This window comes from Strigops habroptila, chromosome 6 (genome assembly GCF_004027225.2).
Source record: "Strigops habroptila isolate Jane chromosome 6, bStrHab1.2.pri, whole genome shotgun sequence".
Taxonomy (NCBI): Eukaryota; Metazoa; Chordata; class Aves; order Psittaciformes; family Psittacidae; genus Strigops; species Strigops habroptila.
This window is the reverse complement of record NC_044282.2, coordinates 50,157,420-50,180,324: the sequence shown is the minus strand read 5'-3', so window position 1 is coordinate 50,180,324 and position 22,905 is coordinate 50,157,420. Positions and strand designations below refer to the sequence as shown.

General features: G+C 36.3%; 1 protein-coding gene across 2 annotated transcripts in view; it reads left to right on the top strand.

The window, feature by feature from the left end:
* NBAS (NBAS subunit of NRZ tethering complex) overlaps positions 1–22,905 on the top strand; it is a 176,713-nt gene that overhangs the window by 130,085 nt on the left and 23,723 nt on the right. For both annotated transcript variants that reach the window (XM_030489718.1, XM_030489716.1), the window contains 2 exons: positions 1,843–2,038; positions 21,788–21,927. In XM_030489718.1, coding sequence (XP_030345578.1) covers positions 1,843–2,038; positions 21,788–21,927 — 336 coding nt within the window. The remainder of the gene's footprint in view (positions 1–1,842; positions 2,039–21,787; positions 21,928–22,905) is intronic.

Sequence of the window (22,905 nt, the reverse complement as noted above, 5' to 3'; positions counted from 1 at the left end):
CCTTAATTTAGATATCTAAATTTGTTAAGATTTGTAGGGTATAGTGCAGAAGCAATTTCACAAATGCTGTACGATGCTTCAGCACGGTTTTTTTGTTGTCTTTTGGGGATGTCCTTATTTCAGGTCACATAATTGTCTGTATGTCTCACTGACATTTTCGGGAGTTTCTGGTAAAGAGAAGGATTAAAAAAAAACAAAAACAAAAACCAAACAAACAAACAAAAAAAAAAAAAACAACCCAAAAAAACCCCAAAAAACAAACAAACAAAAAAAAGCACCAAAAAACCAAAACCAACCAGTTTTATTTCCAGACATACAGACTAACTCATGTATGATAAAAAAAGCTCAAAGCTCATGCCCTCTGGTAGCCACACAAAACCAATCATGCTATTGTTTGGAGGCTTTTCCACTGACACTAAATTAGATAAATATTGGATAGTGAACTAGACTGAATTGATGTCAAAATCAACTGTAAATCTCATTTGCAATGTTGTAAGGTAGAATGTGAGAGTTGGTACTATTTTATTCTAAGATGCACTTCTGGAGTCTTTTATTTGCATACTTCAACATTTAACTGCTGAAACAATAAGCTGGAGTGAAAGTCATGGTGATTACAAGAGATTGTTTACATTCATTTAAATACTTGTTCTTATTTATCACCTTAAACCTCAGCTATTGTATTTACAAAATATAATTCTTTCCCTCAGGAAAACATACATTAACATCAAGTGTGAGCTCTCAAAATCTCTTGAAATATTCCAGCAGGTCCTCTTAGTTCCCAAACTTTTAATTTACAGTTGTAATGCCACCTGTTCAGCAGAAGCATGACTAATTTAGCTGAAGTTCTGGGCTAACAGTGTCATTCAGACAATATAAAGCCTAAGTAAAATTGAAATCCTTGTAATATGAAAACCTAAGCTGTCAATGTTTATTATTTCAGAGCTGCAAGACAGGTTAAATTGGTGTTTTCTGTCTGATATTACTTTCCTGTCTTGTTAAGACAAATAAGGGAACATTAGTTACAAATTACACTCCACCTGGAACCACTTTCTTGGTATTTTTTTTTTCCCCAGAGAAAAAAAAAATTGCTTTAGTTTTAAAATACTACTGAAAGGTAGGAGAATAGCATTTACTAATTTGTTATGCGCTAGTTTATAGCCTCTAAGGGATGTAACAGATTATTCTGTCTGCAACTGCTAGCTGATTGATGATTTCATGGTAATCTGTGTACTGTAAATGCTTTCACACAGTTGGAATGTATTCAATATAACATACTATTTGAACCAAATAATTAAAAATTTTTCTAATTAGCCAAGTCAGAAAAATCCACTAATTTGTATATGTGGAGTGTAAAGAAGGGACTTGTAAGGAAAGAAAGAGAATACAGGACATAATATATGATGAATAAGCATCAGATACAAAAATGTCATACTTAAAATGCAAGCATTCAAGATGGTTTTCCATAAAGTTGGATGGAGTGGAAGCACAGGCATCAGTCAGGACTAGACACCATAAAAAGGCTTGGATTTTCAGGTGCCGAAATCCATCACCATTATCATACAACTGGCAGACAAGGTAGTATGTGGGAGAATATGTAACTGTATAGATGGATTTCTATGGTATTACATGGTTATTTGATGTTCAAAACTTGCACCACTTAGTTTTAGGCATCTGGTTTATGAGGGCTAGTTTTTCTGCAGTCTCACAGAGGTGAGTTCTTCCACTTCCAGTGTTACGTATTGGTTATGTATTGAAAGTACTTGTTAATAGCTTTGAAAAATACATGTAGGACTTTCATCAGGGTTACCAAAGACCGTTTAACACAGTATTGTTTAATTACAGGGAGAAAGTAGTTTCGTCAGATGACCTTCTGGAGTGGTTGAGACCTTTCTGTGGTGATGACTCGTTAGCAGTCAAGCCTCGCATCAGAGTATTGCAAATTCTGGAGCAAACCTTCCATCTCAGTGATGAGGATAGCAAGCTACTTGTGTACTTCAGGACGCAAGCTGTTCTTAGAGCTTGCTGGCCTGAAAAAAAGGTATTAATATTGATTGCTATAAATTACAGTATAAGACTGGTTTTATGCAAGGATTATAAGATGAAATGCTGGTTTGCAGTATATGGTCATGATGCATGCTGTTGGTATGGGAACTAATTCTACCTTTCTTTTGAATCAGGTTTCTAATAAGTTATGATTCTTTGAAAAACAAAGCTATGTAAAGTTAATAGATTCCTCAGCTGTTTTTGGGGATCAGGAGTACATAATACCAAACTTGATTAAACACTAATGATTTTCCTCCATGTCAAGCATTGACTTTGAAGTGTTTGTGTATTCTTTCTTTTCTGACATTTTTTCCTGTCAATTTTACCTTCCCTCTTCATCTTCTACTTGGTGTGATATTATAGTCAGAATTAGAATGAGAATTACTGGCCATTGTCTTTTTTTTTCTTTTTTTCCTCTGGGATCTTTAAGTATTATTCCATGAATGTGTAGTAGGAACATTAAGGACATTCTCAAATGGAAAGGCTTGATAGATAGGAAGTGTTTTCAGTCATAGCCTGCTGTGGTCTCCTAAGAGGCAGCATCTAACAACTGAAAGATAGTAGTCGCTTAAAAACAGTTCATACATTTAACTGTCCAAGTGATAGTTTTAAGTCTCAGCGCAAAGTCAGGGGAAAAAATAAGGTAAAATAATTGATGGACGAAGTTACTTTTAGGTATTTATTTGTTTTCAACTAAAAGAGACAGAGTTCTTCTGATTTTCAGGGCTAAAACAGATTAACTTTTCTTCAGAATTAAAGGGTGACAAAATGCCTAACTTTCATTTTTTAAGTATATGTAGAAGTTGATCTAAGACTAACAAGGATCATCTAGTGAATATTCTCAGGAGTGAAAATGCTTGAGTTTGTCAAGTAGAATATTAAAAAGTCGGTATATACAAAAAGGTTCTTGGTTATTCATTAATATTTTAACTGCTTTATTTCACAACTTATTTTGGTGAAGTAGTTAATATATATTGTAATACATAATAATACATATTTTTAGAGTTCTACATTTTTGACTATAATGTAAATATACTGAAGGCCTAACCGGAAGAAGTAGTCTTATCTTTGGAGCTTATGTGCCATTTTGAAATCATAAGTATCGCTTGCTGCATGTAGAATTATTCAGGAGTAGCATTACTTTTCATCCATTTTCTAAATGCCTTCCCCCACCTTATGGAACTAAAATTGAATATTTCTAATAGTTCCTAAAAAAATCTATGCATAAAACCATTTTATATTCATATAAAACAAAAGCAGTATATCAGTTCTGACTTACTGTGCTAAGATCATCCAAGGGAATAATCCTAATAAAATCTTAAAAGGAACAGAAAATGCTTATCTCTTGTTTTCTTTAGAAATTACTTCTTCTCTTGCATTCACAGTAATACAAGCACTTAACTCCTCAACTGCTCTTCACTGTCCTTCTATGATTGGATTCTTCAATTCAATCCTTTGCCAATATTTTTGTTGCCTGTGACCTGCTTTCCAATCTAAAAGCAGTTCAAGTCTAAAAAATTCAACTAGAGTATGTTTTAACAAAAAAAGTTACAGGTAGTATAGCTTTCACCCGTGTCTGTAGAAGACAGAAAAAGAACCTGTATTTGTCAGAAACCTTGTGAGACTCATTACATTTCTTTGAGAAATATATGAGATAAGATCACTTTTGATTTTCTCCCATAATGTGGTAAATCAAAATGTATATAACTTTACAACATGAAACTCACGCCCATTTGCTTTGCCTCGTGATATTTGAAAAATTGAGTGCATTGCATATGCTGCTGGCTCGTGTGGCTCACTGCCCAGCAGGACCCCCAAGGCCCTCTCACAGACCTGCTCCACAGCCTGGCTGTCCCAACTTCTGCTGTCCTAGATGCATCATGGCCGTTAAACCTCGTGTGATTCTTGTTGGCACCATCTTCCAGCCTGTTTAGGTCTATCCATATCATCAATAATAATTTCTGTTCCCTGAAGTAGTGGATTTTTAGAATACTCCTAATTTCACCCAGGAAAATATACCTGTGTTTTTGTGAGGGAAGAATGCCTCTAATCTCTAGGGGGAAAAAATACTCCCTAGGGGGAAAAAAAAGTTCCCCTAGCAGCCATCCATTTGCTCCTAACACAGACTGGCTGATCACTTCAGTGCTCTGCTCTTTTGCTGTTAAGTAAGCAAGTAGTGCATGAAGCCATGTAGTAAAAAGCTTAACTAGTGTCCTAGATAAGTTCAAACATTTCAGAGCCAATTGTATAAAAATGTGTATACAATACTGTAATATAAAAGTCTCTGAAAATGGTGTTTATTATTTAGCTAAATTCAGAGATCGTTTTCTTGCTTAGCAATAGTGAAGGCTGTGCTTACATGTACATGTATGAAAATCATTGGGGTTTCACCCAGTTTGCTGCTTGAGAGTGCTAAAAATTGCTGCTAAGAGTCCCGTTGGAACATATTTTGAAATTGTTCTAATTTTCATGTCAGTTCAAGCTAATGTGATAGACAAGAACCTTTTGTTTTCATTGAATATTTTGTGCTAGTGATTATGCATTGAATATTTTTTGCTGTGATTTATACAGAAGAGTTATATTGGTTTGTCCATTAGGTACCAGTCATTGAAATTCAGTTATTCACAAATATCCAAGAAAATAAATAAGTGATCCACTGCTTAGACTATATTCTACTTTTTTTTCTTCCTCTTCTAGTCAGCTGATGTTTTAATATTTAAAAAAAAGCTAGTGATGATTTTATTTAAGTTTACTTATTCTGTGAATTAATAAACAGGGGAAATAGCATAATAAAATAGCACATTGAGAACTCTGTATGCTTCACAATCCTTCATGGTACAAGAACACTGCAGAATTCAGTAGTTCCATGACTGCAGAAAAGTATATAGAGAGATTCATATATGAGCTTTGGGCAAAGCATTAACTAAGCACATTTCTTGTGCAAGTTAATGTCTCAGGTGCAAAGACCTTCAAAAGCAGCTCTGTTTTACAGAAGGGAATGTTGAAACACAATTGAAAAGTTTTATCAGGTTGCTGGGTAGTCCTGGGTGAAGCGGGGTCAAAAAGGAGACGTTTCAAACATGTGCTCAGACTCCTGTGTCAGTCTGTAGGTATCAATTTCTCTAGCATCACTACACTGTTATTAATTTGGTTATTCTTTCTCATCCACCAAAGTAGTAAATAAAAAACCCCCACTTTTTATAAAAAAAAGGGGATGTGTGGATTGAATGCTAATTTTAGATTGTAGAAGAATGTGTTTAAAGGTTGTTGGTTTGGGTTCTTTTTTTTTTAATGAACTTTAAATTGCAAGTATTTTAAAAATTTATTCTTTATCTTACTTCCAGATTGGTTTATCCTTACCTTCTTGACATTTCTGACATGCTTTTAGAGGATCCTTCTTTTCCTTTGCCATGGCTTGGTACAGAAAGGGACAGCAGATATTGTAAAGGATGAGTGTGGATTTCTATTGAGTAAAGATAACTTTAATGATATTGTAGTGTTCAATTACCAGAAAATGTGTGAAAGCTACCCTCAGTATGTCTACTAATCCTCTTAGTCAGACTTTGCATATATCAAGGAGGGACTTAATATTTAATTATGCTCTAGGTGCTATAAGTAGTGGTCCTACAAATCAATGTACTGCTGGGAAACAGGCCAGCTCTTACAAAATTAAAAATATATTTTATGTAAGCAGCTACCTATCAACCAGTCAGAAACCCAGCAATTTCCAGTTCTCTAATGATTAGTTAACAAAATTAAAAATTCAGGGGTCCTCATTTTTCAAAGGCTTGAGAGTCTTTAATTCACATTTCAGTAGCATCCCACGCTACTGAAGGGAGGAGGTATGCGTTGTTTTAATCCCCTTGATGAATTTTATCTGAGCTTTTCAGGTTCTGTAATTTTCTAGTTAGCTGGTGCATGAAAAATACTGGTCAAGATACTGACTTCTTTAAATAAAAAAAAAATGTTGGGGGGGCGAGAAGAACATAGTTTTAGAATGTTCATATCAAATTTTAACTTTATCCATTGGAGATGGGAAATCCATTTGTTTTCATTTAAAATACAGAATGTAATGACTCACAGCACTGTCTAACATATGTAGGGTATCAGCTAACAGGTTATGTGTGTGTACACAGTCGTTCAGTTCAGTGACCAGTTGCAAGGCATAAATTACAGTAATAAGAGTTAGGGTTTTGCCTCAGGAAATTATGATGGCACTAACAAAGCTTCTGTAGGTAAACCAAGGGTTAGTTTAAGGTAAGAAGTTAATAACTGTGAAGATTCTATAAGACACACCTTGTCTTAAGAGGATTGTTTAATTATTATGCAAATGCAAAATGTAATTACTATTTGCATGCTACTTAAATGCAAATAGCTTTGTCATTTGGGGAAGGTAATCTCATTTAGCTTTTCCCCTCATATTGTTACATTATGTTTTTTCGTGATATTGGGGTATACAGAGCTGCTGAGAGCTAAGCGTTTTTGAAAATCGTAAGGAATATGTAATGCAAATTTAAGATCGTAACTTTAGGCACCTTTCTTATCTGTTTTGTTTTGTGTTGTTTTGTTTTTCCTAATTCTAGCTTTGACAAATTGCCAGATTAATTTGTGTTGTGTATGTACCCCACACATTTGCCCTTCCTTCATATAGGCAATTTATGTAAGCCATATACAAGTTTTATGTGCCTCAGCAACCTTAATAATGTCTATATTAACATTGTGGCTGTCTAAGAACTTGGGTATGGCTATCAAGCCTCCATTTCTCTTTTGTGCCTCTTCCCCCATGTATGAAAAATGTGATTATGTTTACATGAAGCTTCTTCATATGACTTCATTAAGAAAGGTCTCAGTGGGAGTAAGTCAATGTCCACTGATTTTCAGCATTTTTCTATTGCCTCTACTTGTGTCAGAAAGATTTAAACATGAGGATTTGGAAAGCACAGTGAGAGTTAAGAATTCCCAAGTCATTTTGCTGAAGTCGTTTATCAGGTAACAATGACCTGCATTTGTCTTGATCTGGCAAAATACAGGTGAAGGAGCTGTATCTGTTTAATCCTCAGCCACCTTTTATTTGTGAAAAATGCTGAATTAAAAGAAAGATTTATGGTCGTATCAACTTTGAGTAAATTTGTTATGGTGACTTTGTAATTCTAACGACATTGTTTCTCTACTGGTATAGCATAAAAATTAAGCTTAAGAAATTTAATTTAAGATTTAATTAATATTTTAAAGCCCTAATTTCCGTTCCTTGAAGATGCAATTTATCTGTATGAGAACATGTGAAATGTATTTTTTCTGGGAACATAAATTGTAGCGTATATGATTAATTAAATACTTTAAGATGCAAATGAAATATTTTCCATTAACTACACAAGTAAAATGGAGAAGACAAAGTAGAGAGAAAAGCAGTATAGCTTGAGTGAACATGATGGTTTTGAAGGCAAGCCGTGGGTACTACAGTATTCTGTGGCTAGCAGCAGTTGCTTCAGAGGAAGATAAGAGTGCTCCGGAGTGGATTCATGGGGGATAATTCACTTTATTATAATAGGTCTTTTGTAATGAAGGTGTAAGTGGAGAATGGTTTAAACATTGCGTATTCTGCTTTTATCTCAGTTTCAGAAAAATTAAGAGCTCAGTAGTGGTGTATTCAGTATTCTATTACTATGTTGCAAAGAAATTGGTGGATGAACTATAATTCTTGGATGTCTCTTGCTAAATTCTCAGCATTGGTATACCATATAGCATTGAGTGCAAAACATGCTGAAACTTTGTAAAAGGATTTAAAAAAAAAAATAATTCTTTTTACCTCTTTATGTGACTTGGTATATGTTGTTCTATGTTTTATAGGATAGTAAAATCCAGAAAATCAAAACTCTCCTCTGTTTTAATGTACTTCATCACTTCCTTCCTTATTCTGTTGTTTACTCAGTCTAAGTAAATAATTCAATCATGTTACTAAATCCAGAGTGTTTTCTCTCTCTGCAGCTATTCTCCCTTCTATCTCAGAGCCCACTGTGTTATGCAGTATACCTCCTGAAAAGGAGTTTATTGGAGAAGTGAGTGTGGTTTCCTTGTGGAAATCAACAGGCCATGTTTATGTATCCCAACACCTTGACTGCTCTCTTGACATCAGCTGTACATTCAGAGGTCTCTGAATTTCATTCAGTGAGGCTCAGGTGCCTATTTTGACTTGATGATGCTAATTTAGCATATTTTAAAATCATATGGTTTTACCATTGTTACATTGTATTTGCCATCATATGGTCATTTACATACCCTAGATTTTTTTTTCCAGCTCATTTGTATGCAGTATTCTGTTAAATGCTTCCAGTCTTCCAAAAACATCATTTAATTCATATAAGGAAAGCAGCAGTCATGAAATCATGACAAAATCTACTATTTACTTTTACTATTTGATCATAAAGTGGTTTTTTTGTTTGTTTGTGGGTTTTGTTCCTGTTAACAAATCAAATTCTTCAGTGGTTTCATCAGGTATGTTGTCAAAAGCCTTGTGAAAATATAATGAATTGTAAAACTGATTTTCTTTAGACATTATTTTGCTAATAGCTTAAATGAGTATTTTGCGTTAATAACTGATGTTCAGTCGATGCCATGCTTTTTTTCAAAGCATTACTTTATTCCATCAACCGTCTTTCTAGCTGACACTTTATTTAGAGGTCTCTAAACTCTATCATCTGAGGAACACCTCTCAGGTATTCTCAAAATAGTTCTTAGTAGTAATTTCTGATAGTTCATTTTTTTTTTGTTAGGCTTTGAGGTTTTTGGGAGGTTTTTTTGTGGGTTTGTCTTTTGTTTTTTTCAGGGGTTTTTGGGTTTGGGTTTTTTTTTTTCCCCCCTCATATCATAGCTATTATTACACAGGGACTCAGCTGTGATGACTGTGACTGCTAGGACTTTTGCTACATAAAATTGAAAAGAAAACCACCACTTACAGTGCTGCCATAATGCCATTTGATGTGACAGTTGCATGATGCTGCCTGCTGCAAGCTATTAATTTATTTCAGTTTTTATGGCTTAAATAATTTTGTGATATCCATCCATTTGGTACTTTAAGTGCTCCTAATCTAGGTCATAAATATGGATAAACAGTGGAGTAATTTTGCTTTAAAAAAAAATTGCCGTCTTTTTTTAAAATCAGAATAAATGACCTGTTGTTCCTAAATGGGAGTATCTTAGTTTATTGTGGGGGGTTCTTTCTTAAAAAATGCATCTTTTACTTTGTCAGTTGAGCCTATCTCCAGGATGACATTTTGGAAAGATTAATTTTGACAAGTTTTAATTGACATGAAAACAGCTTTTAAAATCATTTTCCTTCTGTTAGGAAGAATAGCAGACTTTGGTTATTAAGACAGCAGTTATACATTTAGCTGAATACTGGGAGCTTGTGCATGCTTGATGGTAGCGATGATCAGAAAAGGTAAATTGAATTGCATAAAGTACGGAGGGGAAAGACTGATGCTAATTTAACAGCTTAAAGCTAAAAGTAATACTGAAAGATTAAAATCTTGTAGTTTCTAGGTTGCAACTTCCAACACTTTTCTGTTCTAAATGTAGAGTATATTATACATAGACTATGAAATATGAAACAGTGATTGGTAGCTGGCGCATACAAGTAAAATGACTTACATGTTTTTAAGTCCCTCAGGTTGCACAGATCTTTGTTTTAGCCATTATTTACAAAGATACAAATTTTTACCTACTAACTGACACCTAGTCAATATACATTTTAAATTACATGTATGTTAACCCTGACTCTTTCAGTTCTAGCTAACTAGATGCATAAACCTTTCAAATGCGTATGTTTTTCTTGATTTGCCCTAATGTCTCTGTCAATGTCTATGTACAGTCTTCAGAGGTTTTCTCTGTGCTGAAATGTATTTGCAGATTAGGACACAGTCTCCTGCAGAATATAAATGAATGGATTTTAATTTCTGCACAAGTTATGCATTTTCATGCATTAGGCAACACATTCGTGTTTTATTGAATCTGTGTGTATTTCTTAGTTATAATGAGCTGCATATCAAGCAGATAAGGAATTAAACAATATATAAATCAGTTCAGAGGAAAAAATTTCTTGGGTATTTCTACAAACAGGCAGCTCAGCATGTGGCTGAGCCTTTGTTTAATTCATCACCAGTAGGCTTCTGGTTGGTTTGTTTTTAAACTTGAATCCCATAACTTGCTCATCCTGTTCGCTAGCTTCAGTTTGAGCAGGATTTGACCTGTGAGATTATGTGCATTACTCTAGCATCTGTGTGCAGCAGGCTTTTGTATGTGCTCACCACAGATAATAACTTTAAATATGTGAAGTCCAGGTTTGAGGAAAGTTCAAGAAAGCCTGACCTTAGAGTTCTCCCTCTCTTGGGGTAGAAGATATGTGAACAGTTTGTCATGCGAAACCCTTGACTTCAGTCTTAATTTTGTATTGATTGCTCTCAGATTGTTGTTTTGATAGCAGGCATTTCTGGTCTGTCAGGTGGTGATTGTTTTTTCCCCAAGTCTAGGTCATTGTGGCTTGTGTTCTCTTTGTGAGTTCGGAACTTGGACTGTGCTCCACCATGAACTCCAGTGTCCTTGGTCTTAAACTCAAATGGAGGGGAGATGTGAGGTAGGCCTTTGCATTACTGTCTCAGGTTATATTCCCCCTAGTAATGGAAAGTAACAGTACTTTGAATGTGTTGGGATTTTTTATTTTTTGTTAGTTTTGGTTTGTTGGGGTTTTTTAAGTGGATATTCCTTAGTAGATCTGTTGATTTTTATTAACTGGGATAATTCCATAAACATAGCTTCAAAATTGCTTCTTTCAAGCAGAGGAATTTAATCTGCAGCACTGATCCAGGCTACAAACCAGATCATGTTTTTCCTACAGTGGTTTATTTCATAAAATAGAATGAAATTCCATCATTGTATGGGAGCATTTATGAGCCTAGTGGAACAGGTTTTTTAAGTTACCATCTCTCAGCTGTGACTTGCTATCATGTAAGTTTCCATTTACAAAGGTGGAAAATGGATTGAAAGTGGGATTATTCATATGTGAATTTGGGTGGATGGAGAAAATAAGATGAAAAAGCCTCATTTAAAACTGACAGGTTCCTCTGCATGAGGAGAATATATTTGGAATACATTTCTGAGAAGGTAAAACTCATCTGTGCTAAAGGAAAGATGGACTTCTCAAATGACATGCACTGGCAGAATTTTTTTTTTTTTATAAGGCACAGGGAATCTTTGAACTTGCCAGGTTTACTGTTTAGTTGTATGTATGTGCTCTTCAAATTGTGCTTTTCTTACCCAACAGTGGTGTGAGTAAACTAACACTTTTATAATCAGAACCACAGCTTTCCATGGGTTTTCTCAAAAATAAAAGTTCTTATCAGCTTTATGAAAAAGGCTTTCCAAAAATAGGATACAAGTGCAGTACTAAGACTGAAAGCTCAGTAAGGAAGCAGATTATGTCAGTGCCTCATCATAGTCATTTGGCAATACTACTTTTTCCAGGAAAACTTTTGAATTTAATTCTAAAACATTGTGAATGTTTAAACTATGTAAAACCTAGTGCTATATAAATGTGTTCTTTAGGCTATATTTCTTGATTGCCTTTAACTCTGTACATGGCAATATAGTGCTAGCTCATAGAGTGAAAGGTGACCAGCAGGTCAAAGGAGGTGATCCTGCCCCTCTACTCTGCTCTTGTGAGACCTCACTTGGAGTACTGCGTACAGTTCTGGTGTCCTCAACATAAAAAGGACATGGAGCTGTTGGAGCGAGTCCAGAGGAGGGCCACGAGGATCATAAGAGGGCTGGAGCACCTCCTGTATGAAGACAGGCTGAGAGAGTTGGGGCTGTTCAGCCTGGAGGAGAGAAGGCTGTGTGGTGACCTCATAGCAGCCTTCCAGTATCTGAAAGGGGTCTATAAGGATGCTGGGGAGGGACTCTTCCTTAGGGACTGTAGTGGTAGGACAAGGGGTAATGGGTTCAAACTTAAACAGAGGAAGTTTAGATTAGATATAAGGAAGAAGTTCTTTACAGTGAGGGTGGTGAAGCACTGGAATGGGTTGCCCAGGGAGGTTGTGGATGCTCCATCCCTGGCGGTGTTCAAGGCCAGGTTGGACAGAGCCTTGGACCACATGGTTTAGGGCAAGGTGTCCCTGCCCATGGCAGGGGGGTTGGAACTAGATGATCTTAAGGTCCTTTCCAACCCTTACTATTCTATGATTCTATGATTCTATGATTCTGTATCACATTATTGTTCAAACATCAAAATTTTGATAAATACTGGGGAAAGAGCTGCAAAGAGATACTAGGTTTGAGGTTAAGTCTGTACAATACATCTTTGAGAAGTAACTTTTGCTTGACCTCGTTGATTCCTGTTTAGCTACCTTGTGAGAGTACACGTTTCATATGTGGAAAAAGATAAGCTTACCTGAAAAAGATAAGCTTACCTGAATCCCTGTGTTCCTGCAATTCCCCTTCAAAGCTGCATATGACAAAATGTTGTGGGCCCAGTGTATTTCAGAATGTAAATTTTAATTAGTGTGCCAGTACGTAAAAATGTCAATGCTGATTCAGATAAAGGTCCAATCCAGGCCAGTATTCTGCATCCAACAGTGGCCAAAAAACACACATGAAAGGAAGAATAGGAAAAGGAAAAGTGTATCTGTGTAGTCAGAGCAGGTTAATTAGGAATAAAAACTGGAAACAACACGGTGTAGACGAACTGTAAATTTGGATGTTACTGTGGCAAGATCAAGTGAAGTGGAATCTTGGTAAAATCACATAATGAAGATTTACTTTTCGATTGATAGGTAGGAATAGTTTACCAGAAAGATTTTAAACTTGTTTACTTCAATCAAAAGACTAAGTCTATTAGGAAGCATTCTAGCTCGAATAAATGTTACAAGTTTAGTGCAAAATTATTGGATAAAATTGTGCACAGAGATATGTGGATTATCAGAATAGATTGCAATAATGGCTTCCTCCAGCACTGCAGTCTCTTAAACTTTGGAGAATGGGACTGTAAATACTGCAGTCTCTTAAACTTTGGAGAATGGGACTATAAATACAGTGAGGGAAAACCAGTAAGGAGAAAGAGTGGGGTAGTTCTCCACTTTTCCTCCTTCTTGGGATCTCTGTCTGCCAGGGTGTGTGTCCTGGGTTTAGCAGTAGCAGTCATTTTTCTCCTTCTTAGTAGCTGGTGCAGTGCTGTGTTTTTTAACTTTCAGCCTGGGAACAACACTGATAACACTGATGTTTTTAGTTGTTGCTAAGTAATGTTTACTCCGACCAAGGACTTTCTCAGTCTCATGCTTTGCCAGGGAGGAGGGGAAGCCGCGAGGAAGCAGAGACAGGACACCTGACCCAAACTGGCCAAAGGGGTATTCCATGCCATGGCACGTCATGCCCAGTACATAAAGTGGGGGGAGTTACCCGGAAGGCCAGATCGCTGCTCGGGTTGGGCTGGGTATCGGTCGGCGGGTGGTGAGCAATTGTATCCTCTCCACTTGTTATTTCCCTTATCATTATTATTATTGGTGGTAGCAGTAGTGGTTTTATATGGTACCTTAGTTACTGGACTGTTCTTATCTCAACCCATGGGAGTTACATTCTTTCAATTCTCCTGACCATCCCTCCGGGAGTGGGGGGAGGAAGGAGGCAGGAAGTGAGCGAGCAGCTGCGTGATTCCGAGTTACCGACTGGGCTTAAACCACGACAGTGTGTCATACAAAACAGATTAGTTTGCTGGTTTCTAACCTATTCTGTCTGACTATATGTGATGTCTCCTCCTAACCTGCCTTGAACCGATACCTCAGACTGTCCATGTCCAAGCTGCTCTCATGGTTACTCTTGACTTCCTTTCTTTGTGTGTGCTCTTGCCCATACACTGGTAGACAGGTGGCTAGGGAACGTGGTGGTTTGTTCTTCTGAGCCCGTTACTACTCTTCCCAGCCTGACCCTGTTGTGTCTATGAGGATTTCCCTCTCAGTCACAATTTACAAGTTTTCTTTTTAAAGAAGCCCTGGTTTAGAAATAATGGAATGCTGGGGGTGCGGTGGGGAGTACAGCACTTACTTAGAGTTTTTTCTTTACAAAGGGTTTACTGTTGCTCTGGGATGTGAAGATCTTAAATAAGATGTTTCAATATGTGCTTCTGGTTTTGCTTTGTTTCACAAGTATATAATGTGTCTGACATCAAGGTTGATAGCATGTCTAGCATCTTGAAACAGTTTGAAGAGAATAAAATAAGTAACAGCCTTTAAAAGCTCCTGATCTTATCTTTGGAGGGTCAATAGCTGTACAATTTCAGAAACAGTTGCACACTTTTGCAGTTTGTTTTTACTGGCAATTTTTCACATTTGTGTTCATATTTGAGTAATTAACTTTTAAATATCTATTTAACTTAGTTTGTAATTTTATATGTGCTTTGTAAGAAGCTTTTAACTTTGCAACCATGTGCTGGACGTAGATTTGTGCAAACTTATATTTGTGCAGACTTGTAAGTAGCTGCACAGATACCAGCAGAATAGGGATCGACAGTCTCAGGTTGACCCACAAAATGGGAAGATTAATTTCTTCATTGACCAATCCTGACTGGCCTGTTTGTGTAGGAGGGGCAGTATTTTCTTTGCTGATTTACCTCATTAGAGTGTAAACTCCTTAAGGCAAGACTATTGGTATATTTGTGCTGTGAACAGCAGTTACAGAAATTCTATCAAATCATTATCCATCCTTTCTGTCATTGTTTATAAACTGTGTTAAGCGCTGTTCTCATGAGTGAAAGCAAGTTTTAGTATCAGCATTCCCTATCTCAAATCCAAATAAAATCTTTCATTTCAGATCTGCCTATTATTTTAAAATGCAACATAGATGAATTCTCTACCACTAGAGCTTGGGGGGTGGTGGTGATGGTGCTGTTCAGATAAACAAAAACATAGTCCATTTGACAAGGGAGTCCTGAAAAATGGAAAATGTATTGTAGTCATAAGGGACTACTCAAATGCCTGCTTAGTGTTTCTGTTTTCAATGCCATATTAATTCAAACTTATGCTGCAGTGACAAACATGAACATATTTTGAAATGTTTACATTTACAATCTGGTGGATTTAATAAAATGAATTTTTTAATCATGTAAATCAGTAGGTTTTGCAGCTCTTGGAAACCACAAATGTCTCTGACTTTAATATACGGAGTTGCTTTTAAGCACAAATGTAGCTTTTCTCAATAAACAAGCAATTGTAATGAAGGAAAACATTTTTCTGATTCCTACATCTTGATTCTTCGGTTACAAACACCCTTACCAATTATTTCCTTAGAACATTAGTGGTGAACAGAAACTGTTGATGAAAATCATGGCTCTGCCATGCTCACAGGGAGTAAAAATGTAATTTGCAGAACAGATTTCATTGGGCAGAGGGAGGCAGAGCTCTGTCTGCGTTAGTTTTCCTGCTCACCATTCTTGTATGTAAATAGGCAGTGTTTTGTATTTTGTCTCAAGGTGGAAGGAGAGGTTTGGATTGGATTGGCTAGATCTTTTTATTGGCATTTCAGTTTTGTTAAACAAAACTATAAGTTATCAGCCAGTCAGTCAGCACCAGATTCTCAAATTATAGAACTTCAGCAATAAAGCATTTACAGCTCTATCAGATGTATCTGTCCTTTAGGATGAGGAGAACATCATATACTGGATATCTATGCCTTAGGGACACAATTTAGATAGAGCAACATACCACTGTTGCTGTAAATACTGATTTTAAACTTACTTCAGTTTCAAGTCTGAGATAACGTACTGAACTGAACAACTGGTCCTGCAGACTGACATGCCAAAGGTTTTCTTTATCAGTCATGTTTGATGTCCACAGCTTTATTTAACCTTATCATTCTTCGAGTGTATCATCTTATAGTTTTTATAAAATACTAGGTTTCTAAAAGCTACAGAACAAACTTTTGAGGGAACCCTTTATGTTTGAACTCCCTTCATGTATGTCATGTGATGTGTATCTATAAAGCAATAACAAATCTATGGAACAAAAGGATGAGTCAAAACTTTGTGCGTTGAAAGCGAATAAAGCATGTTGAGCAGTTTTGACATTTTGGGTATCTAATAGGATCTAATCATTGATGGAAAAGAACTCGATAAATCTTTGAAAGATTTTTATCATCAGGCAGAACAGTTGGGGTTTTATTTGAGGAGCGATTGTAAGTGCATGAAGTTTTTATTTCAGTACTGGATACAAAGAAAATGCCTTCCAAGTTTCCCCAGGATGGCTCAAGTCAGATAAAGGGTATGTTTGTGCTCAGATAATGTACTATTGAAGAATACAGTCTTGGAATGATAAAATGGTTAGAGTTGGAAGGGACCTTAAAGATCATCCAGTTCCAACCCCCTGTCATAGGCAGGCACACCTTCCAGTAGACCGGGTTGCTCAAAGCTCTATTCGACCTGGCCTTGAATACTGCCAGCGATGGGGTACCCACAGCTTCTCTGGGCAATCTGTGCCAGTGTCTCACTACCCTCAAGGGGAAAAAACTTCTCCCTAATGTCTAATCTAAATCTACCCTCTTCCACCTTAAAGCCATTCCCCCTTGTCCTGTCATTACATGCCCTTGTAAAAAGTCCCTCTGCAGATTTCTTACAGGCTCCTTTAGGTACCAGAAGCTGCTCTAAGATCTTCTTGGAGCCTTCTCTTCTCCAGGCTGAATCAACCCAACTCTCTCAGTCTGTCTTCATAGGAGAGGTGCTCCTACCCTTTGATCATCTTCATGGCCTCCTCTGGACTTGCTCCCACAGGTCCACGTGCTCCTTCTATTGGGGGCCTCAGAACTTGGAGGCAGTGCTCGAGTATCTCAATCAATTGCCAGATTCATCTTTTTATTTGTACTTTAGCAGTAGAAGCACCCATGTCATATACTTCATGTTTTGTATATAAACATATTTTATAAAGCTTGTGGGGATTTTGTCTGATGTAACTTCCTACTAGCAAACTTATCTCAGAACTGAGATATTTTGGGCAATTATTTGATAAATAACTGGACTCCGGCAGTAAATTTTTTATCAAGTGTTTTAGTTTTCTTAAGATTTGTGAGTTACAGCAGTTCAAGACTGTCCCTGTAAGAACTGTGAATGATCATATGCTGTATTAAGTCTCTGCTACTGGTAAGCAGAACATAACTATGTGAGGAAAAATAGCTAATTCAGTGAAGTGTATTGTGTAGCCGTGCTCAAAGGCACCCAGAATAATATATCTCAGATAAGAAGAAAATCTGACTTTTGTCTTCTGGCATGTCATAGATGCTGCAGGCGGTAGCTGCAGTCTGCACTCTCATGCAGAAATGTAGTTAATTTTCTCTTCTGGCCGATATTTAAGACAGGCAGACTGATTTTTGTCTTTATTAAGCAGAGGTAACGTGAGATGAATCAGAACTCCTCTGTGGGCCATCCTAACTGCTGCTACCTAGTAACAGGAGAAACTGGGATATGATGTAAAAGTGCTCAGGAGAAGAACATACAATTAAAAGGAGTTTTCACTGGTTCTGACATCTAGTAGTATCTAATGCAGTTTTAAGCAACAGTCAGTGCTGTTTGTGTAGCCTGTATTTTGCTTTGTGAATTTCTTATTTTTTTTAAGGAACATTAGCATATGCAGATGTTTGCATATGCTTAATTTTAAACATATGTAGTCCCTGAATAATGAATTTGTGTATTTAAATAGTTTAACATAAGGTTTGGTATTATTTAATTTGTATTTCGTTTTATAATCTATCATGAGCATCATTTTTCAAATTAATTCCCCTAATTGATTTTCCCCTTGTGGTAAATATTTGAGCAGCCTTTTATTTCAATGAAAAATATGAAGCCAGCTGTGTTCTACTGCCAAAGAGAAGGCGTGAAACTAGGGAAAAACAAGACAGAATTGGGCAACTCTGTTGATAAAACTGAAAGTCCTTGCTTTCCTTTTCCTTGCCTTTCCGCTCCCCCTTCCTTTTTTCATATTGCTTTGGGATCATCTGAAGTTTAAGTGTACTCTTTACTGCCTGGCTGTGGGCCTTACTATTCTGTTTAGTGATGGATTCTTCTTTACAGGCACTTGCATTATAGGGGCTCCTAGCAGTTCACAGTTACCTTTGCATGGTAAACCTTTGAGTGGTTTAGAGGGTTGTTTCTGGGTTTTGTTTAAAAAATAATTAAAAAAAAAAAAAAAGGTAGAAAGAAGGGAGGGGGAGCTGAGTTATACTATCCCATTACCATGGTTTTAAAGAGGATCATACTGGTAGGAATGCAGTGCCTTGTTGCATTGCAACATTAGGTCATCTGAATATATCATGCAGAGTCTCTACAAAGAGCGTTCAGTTAAAACTGGAGTTCTTTTTTGTTGTGTTATTACAACAAAACAACAGGCTTGACTGACCTCGGCAGCTTCATCTCAGGTAGCTTTCATCCCTGTGAAAGGTGAAATTTCTACCTTTTAACACATATAACTTCTATTTCTGGAGAATTACAAGGAAAGAATTAGAGACAGGGCAAGTTATCTTGCCATACAAACTATAAAACAGTGCAGAAGCTATTTAAATTGTCTTGTAAAGGGCAAACCTGTTCTTGGGAACAGGTTGCCCAAAGAAGTGGTAAATGCTCCATCCCTGGCAGTGTTCAGGGCCAGGCTGGACAGAGCCTGGGGTTACATAGTTTAGTGTGGGGCGTGCCTACCCATGGCAGGGGGGTTGGAACTAGGTGATCTTAAGGTCCTTTCCAATCCAAACCGTTCTATGATTCTATTCTATGATTTACTTCATAGCAGATAATATCTACTGATATTTAAAAAGGACTCATTTTTTATAGGAATAACCATACCTTGAAATGAAGTTTTAGATGTTTTATTCTTGTCTGCGTTTCTGTGTTGATCTGTGCTTTAGATTTTTCTAGTGATGCTAGTGGACAAACTGTGCATAGATTTTAGTCCTCTCAATTTGTAAAGGCACAATTTTAGACATTGTGCAATCTTACTAAAACCAGCGGGACTACTTACCATAGTGTAATGTGAAGTGTGGACATGGTCTTTTCAGAATCAGTGTATTTGATGATGTTTTCAACTCTGGAATGCTTTTGAAAAATATTCCTGTTACAGTTGACTGTGTGACCATTGTCACAGAGTCAGGGATGCTTGATGTTAAGGCATGGGTTTACATCTGAGTCTCAGCTTTTCTTTGGGGGGAAGAAAAAGTTATTTAAAAACCACGTTGTCACAGGAGTCACATAATGCTTAAAACATATTTGAAACACAGATATGTGTGGAGTATAGAGATGACTGACAGGTGCAGCAGAAGCATAAGATACATTGAAGAAGGGAAAAAAAAGGGGCCTAAAAGATGGAGTGGTGAGGAGTTTAAGATAGGATAAGACTTTTTTCTTTTAAAAAGTAATCATACTCGTCAGCTACGCTTCAGTACTTAGATATTTTCCATCTGTTGCTCTTTCATTAACCTTCCATTTCCTCTATCCTTAGTGCTGCAATTTTAGATCATCACATGTAGTCTTAAAGGTATGCATGGTTATACACTACATTGCTACTTTCTCATTTCACCTGTTTCACGGTAAATGGAAGTGGCATGTGTTTAAAATGCTATATAAAAAGTGAATTTTCAATAGTTTTCTTTAAAACTATAAATAACACTGTAGAAAGTTCACTTTATTTTTATTACTCTTAGTGGGAAATGTAGGCGACTTGAAAAAACGCCTTTGTAGAAAGACGTATTGCAGAAACGCACACCATGTTTGAGAATAAGTTAATTCTTCTGATTTAATTCAATCATATTAATACGCGTTTTGATATCAGCAGTCATGTTGCAAGGATCCAGCTGTCCAAAACACAACATTATAATGTTAGATTAATTAACCTCATAAAAAATTACTGGAATTCTGCCTAATAATGCATCTTTACAGACATTTTACAGAAAGTAGTTCAGACATCTGTAAAGAATGATCTGTTCTGTGCTAGTAATGGCTCAATTTCTGTGACAGTTTTTCTCATCTGTTAATATTGCCTGAGCCATTTCTTGCTGGTTTCACGGTTATCATTAGAGAGATCTTAACATTTAGTCTGTGTTTTGAAATAACATGCTGTTTGTGGAAATATACTAAAATGTACTCAGTGGACCATCCAGAATGCTACCTACTTGGTTTAAATATTTAAAGAGATAGTTTTCTGAAAAAGGAGTTTGATGAAGCAGTATGAGAGCTTTTGTTGTCTAGATGGTACATAATTTGCTAAATTGCTAAATATTTTTGATCCTTACAGATTAGCATGTCTTATTTCCCTTTATCCTTTCCTGTTCTTATCCCTTCTCTTTTCAGCCTTGTGATTTAAATACTGAAGATCATAATATTTTATGTTAACAAGCATAGACGAAATTTACGGATATTGCAAATGGGTAACTGATGTCTGCTATATGAGATTTGTAGTAGAGAAAAGTAGTTTAAATGGACAGATCTCAGAAAAATTTCTTCACTGCCTGTGATGTTTTGGTATACAGTACTTTCAGAAGTACCCTTCGGACAGAAGTGAACAGCTTTTCGGCACTAAATATTTTAAAGTCACAAATTACATAGGCAACTCAATAAATGCATCAGTAATGTTTGTTTTCTAGCCTCTTTTGAAAAATTTGCCCTTGATGTATCAGAGTCTCTTTGAAAAGATGGGAATGTGATCTTTAATCTTTAGAGTAGCTGTAGAACTAAGAAAAATTTTGTTCCTGTTTACTGTCTTAGAACTACTTGGACTGAAAAAGAAAAGTTAACTGCTGTGTTACTTCTGTGTACTTCAACAGAACTATAAGATGAAACTGAAGCGTTTGATATCCTGGAACTTTTCAAACTTTGGAATTAAAATCCAATATTAGCATGTGTTAACAATGCAGAGGAAGCTACCTTATTATTGTAACAAATTATTTTTAAACTCCAAGAACTTTTTCATGTCAGGTGGACAGTGAATAGGTATTCCATTTGTGAAAGCCCTCCTAGGTTGATAGCCAAACTTAAACAGAAGCTGCTTCTCATTTAGTAGCAAGTTGGTTCTCATGTACTGCAACCTTCCTTCAACAGTTAGACCTTTTACCTTCCAGTTTTTTACCATGCAAACTGCAAGCAGTAATTATCTATAAAAGAACCTTGAATTCAAGTTCTGGCAGAAGCTGCAGGTTTTGAACTTAGATGGGACACTTTTCCTGAGATAAAGTGGTCTGGTGCTGGCTGATGGAGTGTGGGGTTTTGTTTTTCTTAGGTTCAAACACCTATACAGAGAAACATTACAGTACTCGTTAGCATATGTTCTTTGCTGGGTAAATTAATTTAGAATCATCTTTTAAGGCACTTTCCTATGAGAGAAAAGATTAGATGCTATAACTTCAGGTAAAACCATTGAATCTTCATAGGTGAGTGAGAGTAATATATATTAGAGAAGCACTAGACATACCCATCCTTCAAAAATATGTGTATGTGTGTATATATACATGTCTATATATCCTGAAAATTAAATTTAAGAAATTTCTGGTGTTTGAAGAACAGAGATACATGTAATGGAAAATGAGAGGTAAGAAAATGGTTTTCCAGGAAAATTACACTGTTACATTGTTTTACGGCAGTGATGTCCTTCACAGATAGTTTGTTGATTTCTTTTAAGTCATTGATTTCTTTAAAAACAAAACCAAAACAAACTGGTTTTTCTTTTGTTTTCCCCAGGTAGAGATAGCAGATATTGAAAATGAAGAAAAAAGGTATGATCTTTTCCTGGGACTTCTGGAATCTAGTCACAGCCCATCTGAGTTTCAGCACTTGGTTTTACTACTTCAAGCTTGGCCACCGATGGACATGAGCAATAGGTGAGCATTTCTTCACACAATCATGAGTTCAGAGTCTTCTTGCTTGATAATATCACGTAGTTTTCAGTCAAGGAATTTGATTATGTCTAAGAAGAGAATGACCTTTAGAAGGGGTCATACTGGGAAGAATAAAGGGTTTATTTGAAGCAGAACTGAATCAAGCATTTTCTTGTAAAAACTATATACATATGCAGTATATATCATGGAGGAGGCAGAAAACCATTTTATTGCTGGAGCTGTTGCACAGGAGGTCTTTGTAGCTACTTAAATCTAAGTTATGTATTTTGCTCTTATTTTTGGCAGCATGTACAAAATCCATAAAAAGAGATAGAAAGTTCTGACTGTTTTTTTCCATTCAGAGTTATACTTTAGAGAAAAACCTTTGAAAGTTAATGTTTACTTGGCTGTGGCAGATAATCTGCAGGAGGGCTATAAGGGTAATGGTACCAAGCAATGGTGCTTCTCTTTTCTAGATTCACTACCTACTTTTTCTGCCTCTGAATAAAGTATCCCAAAGCAAAGAGTATATACTAGGGCAGATATATCCTAGCCCAACAATTTAAAATGAAAATTATTATTAAAAAAATCAGCATTGCACCCATGAGAATGGGTATTTTTTGAAAGTGTTAATTTGGAACATCTTGACGACATTATTTTTTTACCAATTATTTGTTTTTTGTCTGTGACTTGCTGAACACATTTAAAAGTCTATTCTGTAACTGATGATCACTTCTAAGATATAAGGTTTCATATAATCTTATGAGACAAAAGTCAAGTTTATTTCAAGGAGAACAATAATATTAATAAATTTTTGACTAGTGAGTACAGTGTGCCATGTTTTATCTGACGGCTCGTTAGCTTAGAGACAGTGATCACTAGACTCTAACTGGACTTTGTGCCACTGATCACAACCATTTGGACTTGGCAGTTCAACCGATTTTCAGTCTGCCTCACTGCCCACTTATGTAGCCCATGCCT